Here is a 15,391-nt window from a genome sequence, read left to right as displayed (position 1 = left end):
AATGAATACTAAAGTCCTTTTCAAAACTGTCTTTGAATCCATAACACATATACTGCCTTTTTTAAAAAAATAAAACGATACTATAGTAAATACTGAAATGTAATGAGTACTAATAAAAGTTTTTAGTTCCTATTCAATAATTTCTAGCAGCTATATAACACTTGTTAGAGTACTCTCAGATGTAGAATAATAGTTTGTAATGATGACAACCTTCAGAATTAACTGAAAGTTTATCTCAAGAATCCAGAAGCCATGCAATGTTAGGTATTTATTGCCATTTCCTTTTTTCCATTTGTTCTTGTATTTTGTAAGCACATACTAGCTATTAATACAAGTCACAATTGAACAAAATTCCAGTTATTACTACACTTTTATTTGCTTTCATATTTTTTGGCATAAAAAACACCATATAGTTTCCCACTGTAGAGAGGACAAGGGAAAGGTAATATTTTACAGATTTCTAATTTCCTTTTAAACACGTGTCAGTATTACTTTGGCACATAAAGCAAAAATTCCAAGTGGTAACAGATCCCAAATTATCAATACATATTATAGTATATATTATTTGTTTAATTAGAAAAATGATGGTTAAGCTTCAATTTATATGCTCATTCTTTAATTTTAAAATGTTTGAAATGAATATAAATGATATATATTAGCATTATTAAAGACCAGTTCTAAAATCTAATAAAATGTTTTTTAAAGGTCATGTAACACCAAATTTTAAAGTGGTTCCTATGCTTTGAAATTAAAGACTCATTTTTGGATAAATGATATGGATTATCTGGAAATGCAATTGAGCTCTTTACGTTTCTTATATTTCCCCTGGTTTCTACAACCAGCAAAACTGGCAAGTGCTTATGTTTGCTGCTTGTATAAAACTGCTCTAAAGAATCTCATGAAATTGCAATTCAAAACCATTTGGGATGTTTCAACAAGGCATCTCATCGATTACAGAGGTGTGCCTTTTGCCCAACTTTCAACGATTCCAAAGAGTTGAATCTGAAGATTTTTCTTTCATTTCCTTTTTTTGACACACTAATAGATGTCATTTATTTCTAAAACCTGAATTTTTTTCAATTATGTCATATACCAATCTTAATATTTCATTGAAGGGTAATTTATCATATGTTCTCAAAAAACAATTTAAAGAGCATTAGTAAAATGATTTTTTTATATTAAGACCCATCTTTACTATGACTCATTAAGCCAAATAATGTTGTAACTTTCTCTCTTCATTAACTGATTACTTGTAAAACTCCCTAATGGTTTCAAAAGGTTTACAAGGACTGCCTTATCTTTCTATATTTGATTTTAAGACCAGGACAATCTTTGCATTAATATTTTGCTCCAGAATGCTGTTACCTCAAAGTATCTCCTATTACTTCAAGGTAATAGGAAAGTATAATCACAACAGTATTATTCTTTAATGATCAAAGCATTCTCTTGCATATAATTCCACCAAGGTGGCCGTATTGAGTCTCCTGTTGTGCTTCAGGAAAAAGCATTCCTTCCCCATAGAACCTTTCAGAGTGGTCACTGCAAGTACTTCAGTTGATGCAAACAGAAAAAATAAAATACCTGATACACATTCTAAGTAGTTCATTCTCTGTTTTTCAATGCTACATTATTCTCAAGAGATAGTAATGACTAGTGTCAACTCCAGAGTTGACAGAACACTTTCTATAACAACTATATTAATAACAATAAACTTTTGTCATACCAAACACTGATCTAAGTTTTAAAAAAAATATTAACTCACTTAAATCTCCTAACAAACCAGTTTGATATTTGTAGTTATTAATCTCATTTACAAGTAAAAAAACTCAAGGACAGAAAAGTTACATAATTCTGATAACAGTTGAGAGAGGAGAAGTTTGAACCCAAGTAGTTTGACCCAGAAATGGCTGCTCTAATTACTGTAATAGGATGCAGCAACCATATGGCTATAACATTCTGGTAGAATCAGTGGAGTTGTTGGTATAGAGCTTACTCTTGAGGGGTGCATCTGAGCATGTCAGATACGTAGGTTCTGATTTTTCTATGATTACTATTGGGCAGGTTTAGTTAAAAGTTTGAAACATAAGTGTCCAACGTGGTTTTCAACCAACTAAGGGTTAGAATCCTCAAGTTCTAATATCTTACTGTCACATCTGATATTACATATTTTGTGTGTGGAGGGGATGAAGGCAGTGTTTTTGTTCTTTGTCATTTTGTTTGTATTTTGAACCCAAATAAAGGCTCATAGGTAATTTTTGTTGGCAAATTTAGGTTGTAAAGATGAGAAAGCCACACTAGAAACCACACAACTCACTGGGCCAGCAAACCTTCTCTCTGATTAAACAAACTAAGTGGCAAACAGTGCACGTGTCATATGTAAAATTCTGATACCTCTAGAAAACTTTGAAATGTAAGGTAATCTTTCTTTGTAAACCTCTCCTTGACATTTGTATTTTATTTTGTTGTTGATTAGCTATGTAGTTTTCTCACTTGTAAAACTCCCTGACATGGTTTTGAAAGGGTTTGCAAGGAATGCGTTATATTATATTTCTATATTTGATTTTAAGATGTTCCATAGTTTAGAAGATAATGACATAGATGTTGGTTATCATTATGTACTTTTCTTCCAAAATTCTTTCTATGTTTCATATGACTGTTTCCTCTCCACAGGGACGTCATAAGTTTTTAAGGTGAAGGTCCATGTTACTATTTGTTTTACATTTGCTCACTTTTAGAGCTTGGAACACAGTAGACAAATAATCAAGGAATACTGACTCTCTTTACTGCTGCCTCATGCAAAGTAAGGTAGTAATCTCTTTATAACTTCATTCTTAAACATCCTTGCATTTTTGTATATCTTAAAGATAGATTTTTCATAAAAGGATAAATACATTAAACTTTTTGGGGGATAATTATACATTTTAGAATAAAACATTCAATAAAAAAAGTTTCAATGAAACATTTGTCACAATTCTTCATCTAGGAAATGACTGTCTCACTCTAACAGAAAAATAAATTGATTAAAATACAAGTCTGCCAGCATTTTATCTTTATAGAAAAGAGAGTTTAGCATTCTCATAAAAAATTGAAGGGAACAGAATTTTTTAAATTTCTGCATTAACGTTCTAATTATAGTAGCAATAGAAACTAATACCTAATCTATTGATTCTGTCAACTTTACTTTCAAAATACATCCAAATTCTCAGTACTCTTCTCCTCCAGCTCCTACTCAGCTTGAACTGCAATCACCTTTTTTGCCCTTGCTACCCATCTCTAAATATATGTCCCTATGACCTACTACCTGATTTCATGACCACATTTTTTCATAGGTAATAACCTTTAGCTTGGAAACATCACTACAGAGTACACAGGATAATATAAAAGATTCCCAATGAACTAATATTAATGCTGTCACTGCACATTAAAGAAAACTCCAAAACTAATGAACCCTACATAGAACAATGCTTATTTTAAACCATTTATTATTTTATATCGACAAATGATCTCAAATCATTACACTATGAATATTAAATGTGAATTTTTGAAATCAATGTTCCATAAATTGAAAGAATGTAGAAATAAAATGTGTTCTAAAAAAGAATTATAAAATAAAACAGAACACTAATGCTTTAAAACTGAAGACATTTAAACATAAATGTTATTACATATTTCTCCAGGGAGAATAATAATTCTTAAGTAGTTCTGTTAAATTTATCAGATTAATTTGTAACCAGTGGATGCCAAAAGTAAGTGAAGTAGTAGGAATCTTTTAATGGTATGATGATTCTCTCTTTTAGCCAGGATGAAAATAGATATTTTTTCTTATTCTCTACTTATATACCATTCCTATTTTATATCAATTCTTCCTCTGGAATATTAAGCACATCTTTATTTTCCACTGCAAATTTATCTACTACCCTATGGTAAACTTATTACCACATACTCGGATCATTAAAATAACTTCCTAAGAGGTTTAATGTCATTCTAACACTCTTGATCCAAACTGACTTTTTTATCACTACCGATTTATCTTCCTAAAATCCTGTTGGATTCATTTACAATCCAAACTGTTGCCTTTGCCATTCAAAGCCTTCCCAATTTGCCTTTTTAACCTTGTCCATCATTAATACTTGTATGAGATCAGTTTTATGTGTCAACTTGGCTAAGTTATAGTGCCCAGTTATTCAATCAAATTCTAATCTAGGTATTGCTGTAAAGTTATTTCATAGATACGATTAACATCTCTAATCAGTTCACTTTATGTAAAGATTATCCTGGATAATCTGGATGAGCCAGATCCAGTGAATTGAATGGCTCTAAGAACAGAACTGAGGGACAGAACTGATGGTTGCCTGAGAAAAAAATTCCACTCTTTCAGACACTGTTGTAGCACTAACTTCCTTATGTCTATAACAACTCAAGTGAGAAATTACTATTGTTACTATCCCTATTTACTGATGAGTAATCACAGACATAGAAAGGTTAAGCAATTTTCCCAAAGGCATACAGTAAATAAGTGTTGGAGTCATGATATAAACCAAGGAATCTAGCTCTAGAGTCTGTATTTTTTTTTTCTATTGTGCCAAGCTACTTTCTGTGGTCAAGGATTTGGTTTTCAAGTGGCATATTCTATAACAAGAGATACAGGATATCTTAAAAAGTAACTCTACTATGAGGTCATCCTAATAAGTGCCACAAACAAAGGACTTCAGAAAAAAACTAACATTCTTCAAATGAATTTAATGCTACTTGGTACACATACAATATATATTATCACTCATGAGGCCATATTATAGTAGACAAAATCATCCTGCCCTTCCATATTTTACTGTTCCCAGTCTGGGAAGATGTTTTTGCACCCTCTACTTCCTGTAGAATGTCTTAAAATTGTTATGCACCTGTGAATTGGCACTGGCAACTTTTCCATGTAGACAAGCAGAATGATTGGCAGAGTTAAAGGTAGATCTAATTATAATATAACCTTTTAATCTTTTATAAAGCTGTTTTTCAAAATGAGGCATATCAGTCACATAAAAATAATATTAATGGTTTCAACTGGAGCATATAATTCCACTATGATTGATAATATAAAAAATTGAGCATGCATTTTAAAATCATAGCAGCTTTCCAGATTAACATTTTTTCAGTATAGATTTCATATAGTATACCAATAGCTAATACAAACAATATCTGTGGAAATGATGGATAACATAAACAATTTTTCTCATTCAGTTAACTAAACTTTTCATGCTAAATTAGGGCAATCAGCCTTTATGTTAAGTTTATAGAAAAATTCATAAGCACTGCAGTGATTTCAAGTATAATATGTTTACACAGAAAATATTTCAGATTTCTTTGCTGGTAAGTCAGCAAGAAAAAAATAAGAGATGGTGCACTCTCCAAATTTCACTGCTGAACAACAGCTCTGGAAGAACTTCTTCTACATAGGCTTTTAAATGTTTCTTTGTTCTGATTCAGACTTAGATAAGAACTCTAGATGTTTCCTACCAAACACCGTTAATTTTCTCCTCAATAAACATTCTTTAATTTTTCCTGAAATAATTGCTATGCCTAATCTCACTGTATCCCAGTGTATACTTCACTAATCCATAAACGTTTAAGTTCTCTTATAAAGATATTATAGTTTTGTTTTCCCCTATTCTGTCTCCAAAGTTCAGTTGCTTTTAAATTTGACGCTAATATTTCCAATCCCCTCTTTAACTCATTTCTGTCTCTTCGAAATTTTGACTCAGATCTCTCTGAAAATTATTACAAGTTTGGTGATAATTAACTACAAAATAGCACCTTTCTTTAAAGTCCCTGTTTTAAACTGAATTCACTCATTTTTTTCAACAACAAATGAAATCTTTAAAGACACAGAGCGTAGATTAATGTTTCCATTTCTCTATTAAAATGCAGCAACTTGAACAAAAGAATTTTTAAAAGGCACCTTTTTGTGTGCTTTTTAAAAATAATTTAGGCTGGGCAGAGTGGCTTCTACCTGTAATCCCAGCACTTTGGGGGGCTGAGGCAGGTGGACCACTTGAGGTCAGGAGTTCGAGACCAGCATGGGCAACACGGTGAAACCCCGTCTCTTCTAAAAAGCATGGTGGCACATGCCTGTAATTCCAGCTACTCCAGAGGCTGAAGTGGGAGAATCACTTGAACCCAGGAGACGGAGGTTGCAGAGAGCCAAGATCTCCCCAGTGCACTCCAGCCTCGCCTACAGAGCACACCTTCATCTCAATAAAATAAAATAAAATAAAAATTTAAACTTTGTTCCTTTTTTCTTGAATGATAATTACATTTATGAAAATTGCAGCTCATTTCTCTCATTTGCAGGTTTTTATATTTAGGTTGTATAATGTAACATTAATGTTTTTAAAGAAAGCTAATTTGTTAGTGGTTTGAGTTTCTACAAGCCATGATATTGCAAATGTTTTTAACAATAACAAAAATCACTTGAAGAAAACACATGTTTGACTTAAACAGTAATTTTAAATAATATACTTTTAAAAAGAGAAACTATTCTACAGAGAAAAATAACTTCCCATGCCACAATTATTTTATTTATGTAAACTTTTTTCAGGAATCAATAACCAGGAAATGTCAATACATAAACAATCTGAGATTAGCCATGAATTAGTAATGATACTATAACAAAATAAAATTAAATAATAAATGAACTATTTTTACCTTTGCATTATAGGGAATGAAATGTTTTGATAAAGCTTCAGGTGTATGCATCCATGTTTTGTCTGCAATAAAAAATACACAGAGTTAAATTTTAGGTTTCCATGGTGTCATATTCACGCATTACCATTTGTATGGTAATTTAGGACACAGAGTATTTCTAATTCTGAGATTCTTTGCCAAAATGACAAAGAATAACCACTCAGATAGAAGAACAATTTAGTTGGGGCGTGATTATAGGATTCTTTCTTTGGTATAAAAATCCCTAGCTTTTCTTTTTAAAGTTTTCAAATAATAAAAATGATACCAAATTTTAAAAGAACATATAAAAACCACATCAGTGGGCTATGAGTAATTGCATTCATTTGTGATTTAAAACAAGTATCTTTCTTCTTTCACTTTATGCTCTCATGTATTATAGGTTATTTTTCTTAATTCCTAGAACAATAAAATATAATCTGCTCTTTAACTCTTTGCAAATATTATATTGTAGCATCAAGATTTAGCTATTCTAAAGGGAAATTATCATATTATACTAACAACTGCATTTGTATGAAGCTGAAATTAACCAACTTACTATGTTCATTTGGAAATCAATATAATATTATGATAAATCTTTATTCTAAATTTGAGGAAACACTGAAGGTCTTCTCTCAGGAGTTTTGGATATAAATAGTCTCAAATGCAGTAAATCAAAATGTTTCTTAGATAAGTGTTAAAAATATTAGAAATAAAAGGATAGAATATATTAAAAGTAATTGTATTATATATTATTTGTATCTTGTTATTTATATTTGTGTTACTAATATTTTCAATTTAATTTTTGAACTTTATTAATATAGCCCACATATTTTCCCCAATATTTTGAGGAATGCATAAGGGGGAGAAAAAAATGTTAACATTTACATGAAACAGATTGGCTTTTTTTGAATCTGCACTTACGTGGAGTAAGACTTCTCAATCTTCAATGATATTTTGCCTCCATTAGTGTAGTTTTGTACGTATCTTATTTTTCACGGGAGTTTAAAATTTGGAATCAGTATTATAAATAGAACAAAATCAAAGATTTATTTTACCATGAAACATACAAGTACAAACTGGAAGGAAATATTGTATTACTAACAAAGTAGTTTCAACATTAAATTTGGATTTTTTTAAATGCTGTTAACAGAAACTAATTTGATACCCTTAATATGTTCTTCTTAAACTGGGTGAATGTGAAGACATAGAGAAAATGACACATATTTTTGGAATGTAAATTATTTTATACTATTTGAATAATAACGCACTGTATGCATATTAAATTTGTTTATGGGGTACAATGCAATATTCTCAAGTATTTCCAATACAAAAGATGAAGGGCCAAGAGAATTGGGTCTATTTCTGACTACTAGAGTGAATATATGATAGCCATACTTGGGTGAAATATTTTGAACAGCAATACATTCTAACCTTCAAAAAATATTGACGTTGACATTTAATGTGTGAAATTTGTATTTTCTATAAGGATTGTCATCTTAGCTATACTTTTTGTGATTGCTAATGGATAGTAATATGATTAATTCAAGAACAATTTGCACTTAGATTTGGAATATAGTCTTGCTTTTATACATTAAAAGAAGTAAATCACAATACTTCTTCCAAGGCAATAAAACACAAAACAAGAAAAACACCTTTAGGAAAACTAAGATGTCCAATTTCTCCTTTTAACTCCTTCACTTAATTCTTTTCATGTCTCCTTTCCAAAACATACAACACATCTCAGGAGTATGTAAACGCTGACTAAACTCTCACTATGATGGGTCACACCAATCCTGAGGCAGAGAGGTATTAATAATTTCTTTCTCCTATAAACCACTATTACTTGAAAACTGATGAAAATGCCTCTGTTACAGACTCATATTGCAGCGACCTAAGAAGAGTATACCAAGCTGCTTCTGCTGACAGACTAAAATAATCACAATATTAAATTCCAGTGGATAAGCTGTAGCTCCTACAATGACAAAAATCTGCATCCATATTATCAAGCACTGATAATTTAGTGCTTGTTTATTACATAACCTCAAGTATGAGCAGTACATTTATAAAACCTGAAGGATTTCCAAAATGAGTTCTTACTGTCATCCTAATTTATACTTTGGCAAAAAAATGACAAAGTAAAACTCTTTATATTAACTTATAGATAGGACTAAATCTTGAGTAGGAAATACACATGCTGGTCCTTGGTCACTATATGTGTTCATAGAAGGTATTAGATATATGAAAATGTCCAGAAATGGGAATATAGACATTCTAGAAAGAGTTCCTCTTCCTTGAATTAAAGTAAAATCACTAACTCAAAATTGAAGACTTACATGAAGGAAAATGCCAACATTTCAACATATTTGACAAATATCAATGTACTCTGATTGCTGGGTCAATAAATTTAGGTTTTCAAAATGCATCTAGATTAAGAACTCATCAAGAAATATAGAGTAAATTCATTATTTTTGTATCATCAGAGCTTACAATGGTGAAACACCTACTTTTGAGTACATTAAATTTAAAACTAAATGCTGGTTAATGAATAGATACATTTGAATAAAATGTTTGTTAAAAAAGAAAGTAACATTTAAATATTAAATTTTAAGTGCTGTGCATTTGATATCTACTCAATAGTATGCCAACTAAGTTTAAAAAAATTTAATTAGTTGAATTACTTAATCATTTATTCACATGTTATTTTTATACTTTTTTACTTAATGATTTATATTTGATGTAATAAATAGAATATAAATTTTTTGTAATTAAAAGAAAATTAACATTGGGAAAAAATCTAAAACAAAGACAATCACTAAAATTTCGTCTATGATTATATTTGACTAATTTTTAAAGATCTTTTCAAAAGAGCTCAAAATGATATGACTGTAATATATTCAGCACTGTTCAGAATCTCTGAGTAACTCTAACACCATTAGAGCATTTGCAAAGAAAATCAGTGAATTCAATCAAGAAATACAAACTTACTAATTTGGAGATTTAATTTAAAAAAAAAAAACACAATTATGTTTAGGTTTAAGATGGTCTTTTTTCCTTAGGCTTCTGAGGTCCTGGATCATTTAGTAAGATTACATGTGATGGCCAAGTATATTGGGTATCTATGAAATAAAGAGATAAGCTTTTACTGATAGAAGACCATCTTGCTTTGTTTAGGATACTGTACACAGGGTATGTTGATGGTAGTTTTGGAAACGTGACTTAAATAAAATATTCTCTAGTGATATAATTATAGCTTATAGCTCCAGCTTATCCAGATATACAAATTCTCTCAAACAATTTAAGTTTTTCATCTGAAATTAAAATTTAATGAAATAATGCTATTGATTGAAACCAGGAGCGGGGGCTCTTGAAATTTTTTCTTTAACAACTTCACCAAATGATAGAGTCAGAATTGACTGGTGAACTTAAGGTAAAATTTTCAGTTCAAGTTTTAACTTCAGGTTGGAGTAAAATATTAGTGAATAATTTCATGATACTAAATCATTAGACCTGAAAAATAAGAGAAGTCAAAAGAAATTCAAAGAGAATGAAGCAAATCAGGAAATAACAAGTGCTTCTGCTTCCTGATTCTCCAAATCACTCCACTATTCCTATGGTTGTACTCCCACTGTGTTCAAATAAGACAAATATACAATTACTGGTTACTCACATTACTATCCAACTCTTGGGATTTCTCAATGAAAAACCATTCTAAACCCCCTTCAAATAAACAGTAAATTACAGATGTGGAGTTTCAACTTTAAAGTGATAGGAAAGGAGGATTATAAGCATATATATATAAAAAGAAGGTCTAGAAGTATTTATTAAAAATAAGTTAGAGTGATTAAAGTGTTAAGTTGTGATGTAAGATTTCTATTACTTTATTAAACATACTTCAGGTTGAGCACAGTGGCTCCCGCCTATAATCCCAACACTTTGGGAGGCCAAGGCAGGAGGATCACTTGATGCTTGGAGTTTGAGACCAGCCCTGGCAACGTAGCAAGATCCTATCTCTATATAAAACAAAACAAAAACTTCAATATATCATGTAATTATTTATAGATTTTGTTACTAGTAAAAATGAAAGAAACACTATTTTACTTTTGGTACCTGTTGTAAATCAGAAGCAGCTACAGACTATAATCAATGTCATTTTGCTTTCCCCTTATTCAGGAAAAATAAGTAAAATAATAAATTTCTAGCTTCCCAGAGTTGAAGAGTGCCTTAAAGGTCACCTTATCTAAATTCTCACTGAATACATTAATCTTCTCTGCCACATCCAAATGTTTGAACACCTCTCACTTCAGAGACCAAAAAAAGCTAGTAATTTGAGTAATTTAATTAAACTTTTACATGACTTTCTTGGAATTCATTTTCCCTATATTAAATCAGTGACATTATCATTTACACCTATTTGTCCTTTACTAAACTCAACCCCATGGCTAAATGGCAGTCCTTCAAATATTGAAAGACAGCTCTCATTAACACATGAATGGTTCTCAGTCATGCTTCCTGTTACATGGCTGAAAGTCCTGAAGTCATCTCAGTCTTTCTCATCTGGGCACATTACTATGTGTCAGTTAACACTGTAACCTTTTAAAGGGAGAACACCCAGTGCCCGACTGCCTGATACTGAACAGAACACTAGTCATAGTTCTGGACTATTCATTATCCATCCATACATTAGAAAATGACACAGAGCCTTTGATACTCACACTGTTGACTTTATTCTTCAGCCATTTTTACTCACACAGCATTCAAGATGCATCTTCCAAATAACAGCAATATTTGAATCATGATAAAAGTATTAGATTTTCTGGGCCCTTGTTTGACAATTTGCAGTATCTTAGTAAGTTTATAGTGTGGAATAAGGCCTAACTTGTCATTTTTTCCTCACACATCTGTAATCCTACTACAGCATTCATGTATCATCACCTTCTTGCTTTCAATCACCTATGAATTTGATTATCATTATTTAAGCATTCTTCCCCAATTCATCAATAATGTAAAACAGGAGAGAGCCCCATGCTCTCCACTAGAGAACTCCTTTGAGAATGGAAAGGATACATTATTTAAACTTCACTGACCTACACAAAGTTATATTTATTTTTCTATCTTTCTTTATAAGTGCATCATAAAATAGTTTGTCAAATGCCATGTTTTTCTGCCCATTAAAAAACAACATCTAACTAGCTGTTTCTTTCAGTCCTATAGTGATCACTATAATATACTACATTCGTAGTTATTTAAATTCCTACCTAAAAATTAATAACAAACTTATTGTGGCCTCATTGCTTTCAATCTATCTACTACCAATCTTCACATATTGTTCAATGATACATGAAGCCTGTGCACACACACACACACACAACTATGAATGAATTTATGTTACCATAATCTTATGTAAGCCCAGGGAATTTAGTATTATATGGCTACATAAGCTAAAGTTAGGACAAAGTTTCAGATCATTTTATTCTTTGCAATTTCACAACAAGCTTCAAGTTGCCAGGCGACATATTATCACATATGTATTGTGAACTCAGTGTAATAAACAACTTTGATCTTTCACTAGGGTGATAACTAAGGAAAGCTAATTAGCAACGTTTGCAGATTTGTGTTGCTCTAATCTAACTTCATTTCTGGGCCAGGTGGTTTGACAACAAGAAAAACTGATTTCTTAACATCTCTGCTTATGTTCATAGCAACATTGGCTTGACTCCCAAGTTTTAAAAAATGACCACACTTACCTTTCTTCCTGCTAAAAGCACGGTTCATGATGAGGATCAGCCAAATAAATGTTCAGTTCCACGCCTTAAATCCTGTAAAAGTGACAAAATATTAAAACATAAACAAAGGACTGTTGACTGACCTCTCTTTTGCTAATGTGGTTTTAATTATAAAGGCTTTTTAAATTTTTAAAAATATTTACAAACAATATTCTAAAATGCCTCAAAGGACATTGGGTAAGAAAAATCACAAGTACTTAATAACGTGAGTGGCACAAGCAGATAGGAATGTCTCACAGAAATTCCTCCCAAGTTCTTCAATTTTGTCTTTTTTCTATTATATATCCATCATTAACTACATTTATTTGCAAACTTAAGGAGAAGAAAGATCAATACTTCTTCCTCAGCTTGTTGACAAGAGGTGTGTATATAAACACTTTACTTTTTATTTACCTGAGGCCCAGAAGAGTTTCATGTTTATTACAAAGTCACAAAGACAGGTGATATACTAGGAGCAGTGGTTAAAACATAGGATAAAATTACCTACCACTTAAGATTGTTTTACACATTAGGAAAGGTATGAAAGTACTTGGCACAGTATTTGGTACATATTGAGCTCAGAAGATATTAGCTACAATCTTTGTCTTAGATATAGCATGGGATCTAAATTTAGTGCTCTTTTTATATGCATTATTTATCCATCAAAGAGGTCCTCTTAATACCTGTTCTGTAGCGTATTCACTATGAGGGTTACACATCAAATTCAGCAGCTTAGGTAAAGGACTTTGTGTACTGTTGTCCAATTGAGATCTTTCCATTTTATATATTTAATGACTTCGTGTAAAAAACAACAACAACAAAAAGATTTCTGGAGTAATTCCCTCAGAGACTCAGAGACAATTCACATTAAGGTCTAAGAAGAAAGTTATGATTAAATATTTATTGGTACTGCATTGTAATCTATATTTGGGGTCCACAAAATAGTTAATCTTACTGATACAACACTCAGAAATAACTTTGCTGCTCTAGCAACAGAATATTCATGAATTGACATTAAGATAGCCTTTCACTTCTACTTTATCTTCTGTGAGGACTAGTGTTACAGGTATATTACAGGGTAACACAAATACTTTTTAGAATTAAAATATTTTGCTATTTTTTAAAAATTTGCATTTTTTTCATTTTTAGAATTCAACCACATTAAATAAAACTGTTTAATAATGTTCTTCCTTGATAACCTAGAGACCTGCTTCAACAGAAATCAAAGGAAACTCATGTGCTTGGTGTAAGAGCCCAGTTTGGTGTGCTTCCATCTTCAGATGACAAGACAGTAACTGAATTCTGGGTAAAACTTTCCCCACTCTCTGCCCACTATTGCCTAGAGGTCTCAGCTGTTAGAGATAAATTCACGAGAGACCAAAAGCTCTGCATGATTCTGGAAATAGCTTCTCCCATTCCACTCTAAGTCTCAAAGTCTCACCACCACTTCCTGCTAGGAGACCTTCATAATTTTATCACATTCTTTATTCCTAAGTATGTGAGTCAACATAAGCAGCTCAGGTTACTCTCATCACTCAGAGAATCTAATTCTAATGCATTACATTCTGTAACCACATCTTTCACTTCTCCCATCATCTGGAAACATTTCACTGTGTCATCTGGCATTCACAGTAAATCATTATCAAAATGCACTCGCATTTTTTCTAAAGATTTTATCCACTCTGCCGCTCTTCTTGAAACCTAGTTGTTGCCTGAGCAAACTAGTTCTACTGCAGTCCTTTCAAGAGGCTGGCTGTTTATCTCCCACACATATTATACCAATAGACCAAGAAATTATGCATTTTCAACTACTGTACTTCTCTTTTTTTTCAAAACCCTTAATTTCTTTTGAGGATTTTGCCATCAGACTGTATATACATAATGGAATATAACACAACAGAGAATATAATATATTTGGTATCATTTCAAAAGTCAATTTTCACCTATATCTTAACAGACCTGGTTATTTATTGAGCATATCCTGAAGAAATAAGGAAAAAATAAAAATAAACTAGTAGAAAAAGAACGTAATATATGCAAATGTAAAATCTGTCTTCTCTGGAAAAATAAAGTAACAAAATACTATGAAGTTTATTAATCAGCAGACCAAATTTAATATACCTGTCCACTACTCAAATTTCATCACTATGAGGTGGACATTTTCAACAAAAGAAGATTGTGAAATATAAAAAAAGGAGTTTAATACTATACGATTTAAAAATTCTTAAAATTAAACAATAGTGTGGCTTTTAAATTAAAAAAATAAAATATAAACAACTTGGGGGCATATAAATGGAACAAGAATAACAACAAAAAAAACTCTTCACATAATTATATAAAGTTCATTGGAGCAAACATGGAGGATATATAATGACATGATAATACAATGACTCTGAAACACCAGAAGCACTTTTGCTTGCTCACAAAATGCATAGATATAAATGTCGATATATATCGGATAAGTCATTCTTTTGAAATAAACTATAATTTAACTATCCAAACCCCACTTCTTAGCATTTTATTTGATGCAATGTGCACTCTACACTTTTTTTGTAAAACACGTCTTACAACTCCACCAGAAAGTATGTAGATACTAGCTACTTTGTTCAGTACCCCAACGTGTATAATACAATACGTGACACTAGGTTGGCATTCAATGTACTATTAATTTTGTGTATTAATAATGCATGTTTTAATGTACTTTTATAATTGAAATAAAATATATAGTTAAAATTTTAATGTGAATAAGTTAAGAAATACAATTCTATGTAAATTGACTTTATCTCAATTTATGGTGTAACATAAATCCTTCTTTTTAGAGAAACTTTCCACAAATATTGTTTTAGTGACTACAAACACATGCATGAATCATTTCCCTATTATTAAAAAATTGTTACTTTTGGGAGGCAGAACAA

General features: G+C 31.2%; 1 protein-coding gene across 26 annotated transcripts in view; it reads right to left on the bottom strand.

Moving 5' to 3' along the window:
* The window catches only part of GULP1 (GULP PTB domain containing engulfment adaptor 1), a 307,556-nt gene that overhangs the window by 108,665 nt on the left and 183,500 nt on the right, over nucleotides 1–15,391 (bottom strand). For all 26 annotated transcript variants that reach the window (XM_054679975.2, XM_054679980.2, XM_054679989.2 and 23 more), the window contains 2 exons: nucleotides 12,459–12,530; nucleotides 6,697–6,758 (listed from right to left, as the gene is read on the bottom strand). In XM_054679975.2, the coding sequence (XP_054535950.1) occupies nucleotides 6,697–6,758; nucleotides 12,459–12,486 (90 nt within the window). In that variant the 5' untranslated portion in view covers nucleotides 12,487–12,530. The remainder of the gene's footprint in view (nucleotides 1–6,696; nucleotides 6,759–12,458; nucleotides 12,531–15,391) is intronic.

This window comes from Pan troglodytes, chromosome 13 (genome assembly GCF_028858775.2).
Source record: "Pan troglodytes isolate AG18354 chromosome 13, NHGRI_mPanTro3-v2.0_pri, whole genome shotgun sequence".
In the NCBI taxonomy this organism is placed as follows: Eukaryota; Metazoa; Chordata; class Mammalia; order Primates; family Hominidae; genus Pan; species Pan troglodytes.
This window is presented reverse-complemented; position numbering and strand designations above follow the sequence as displayed.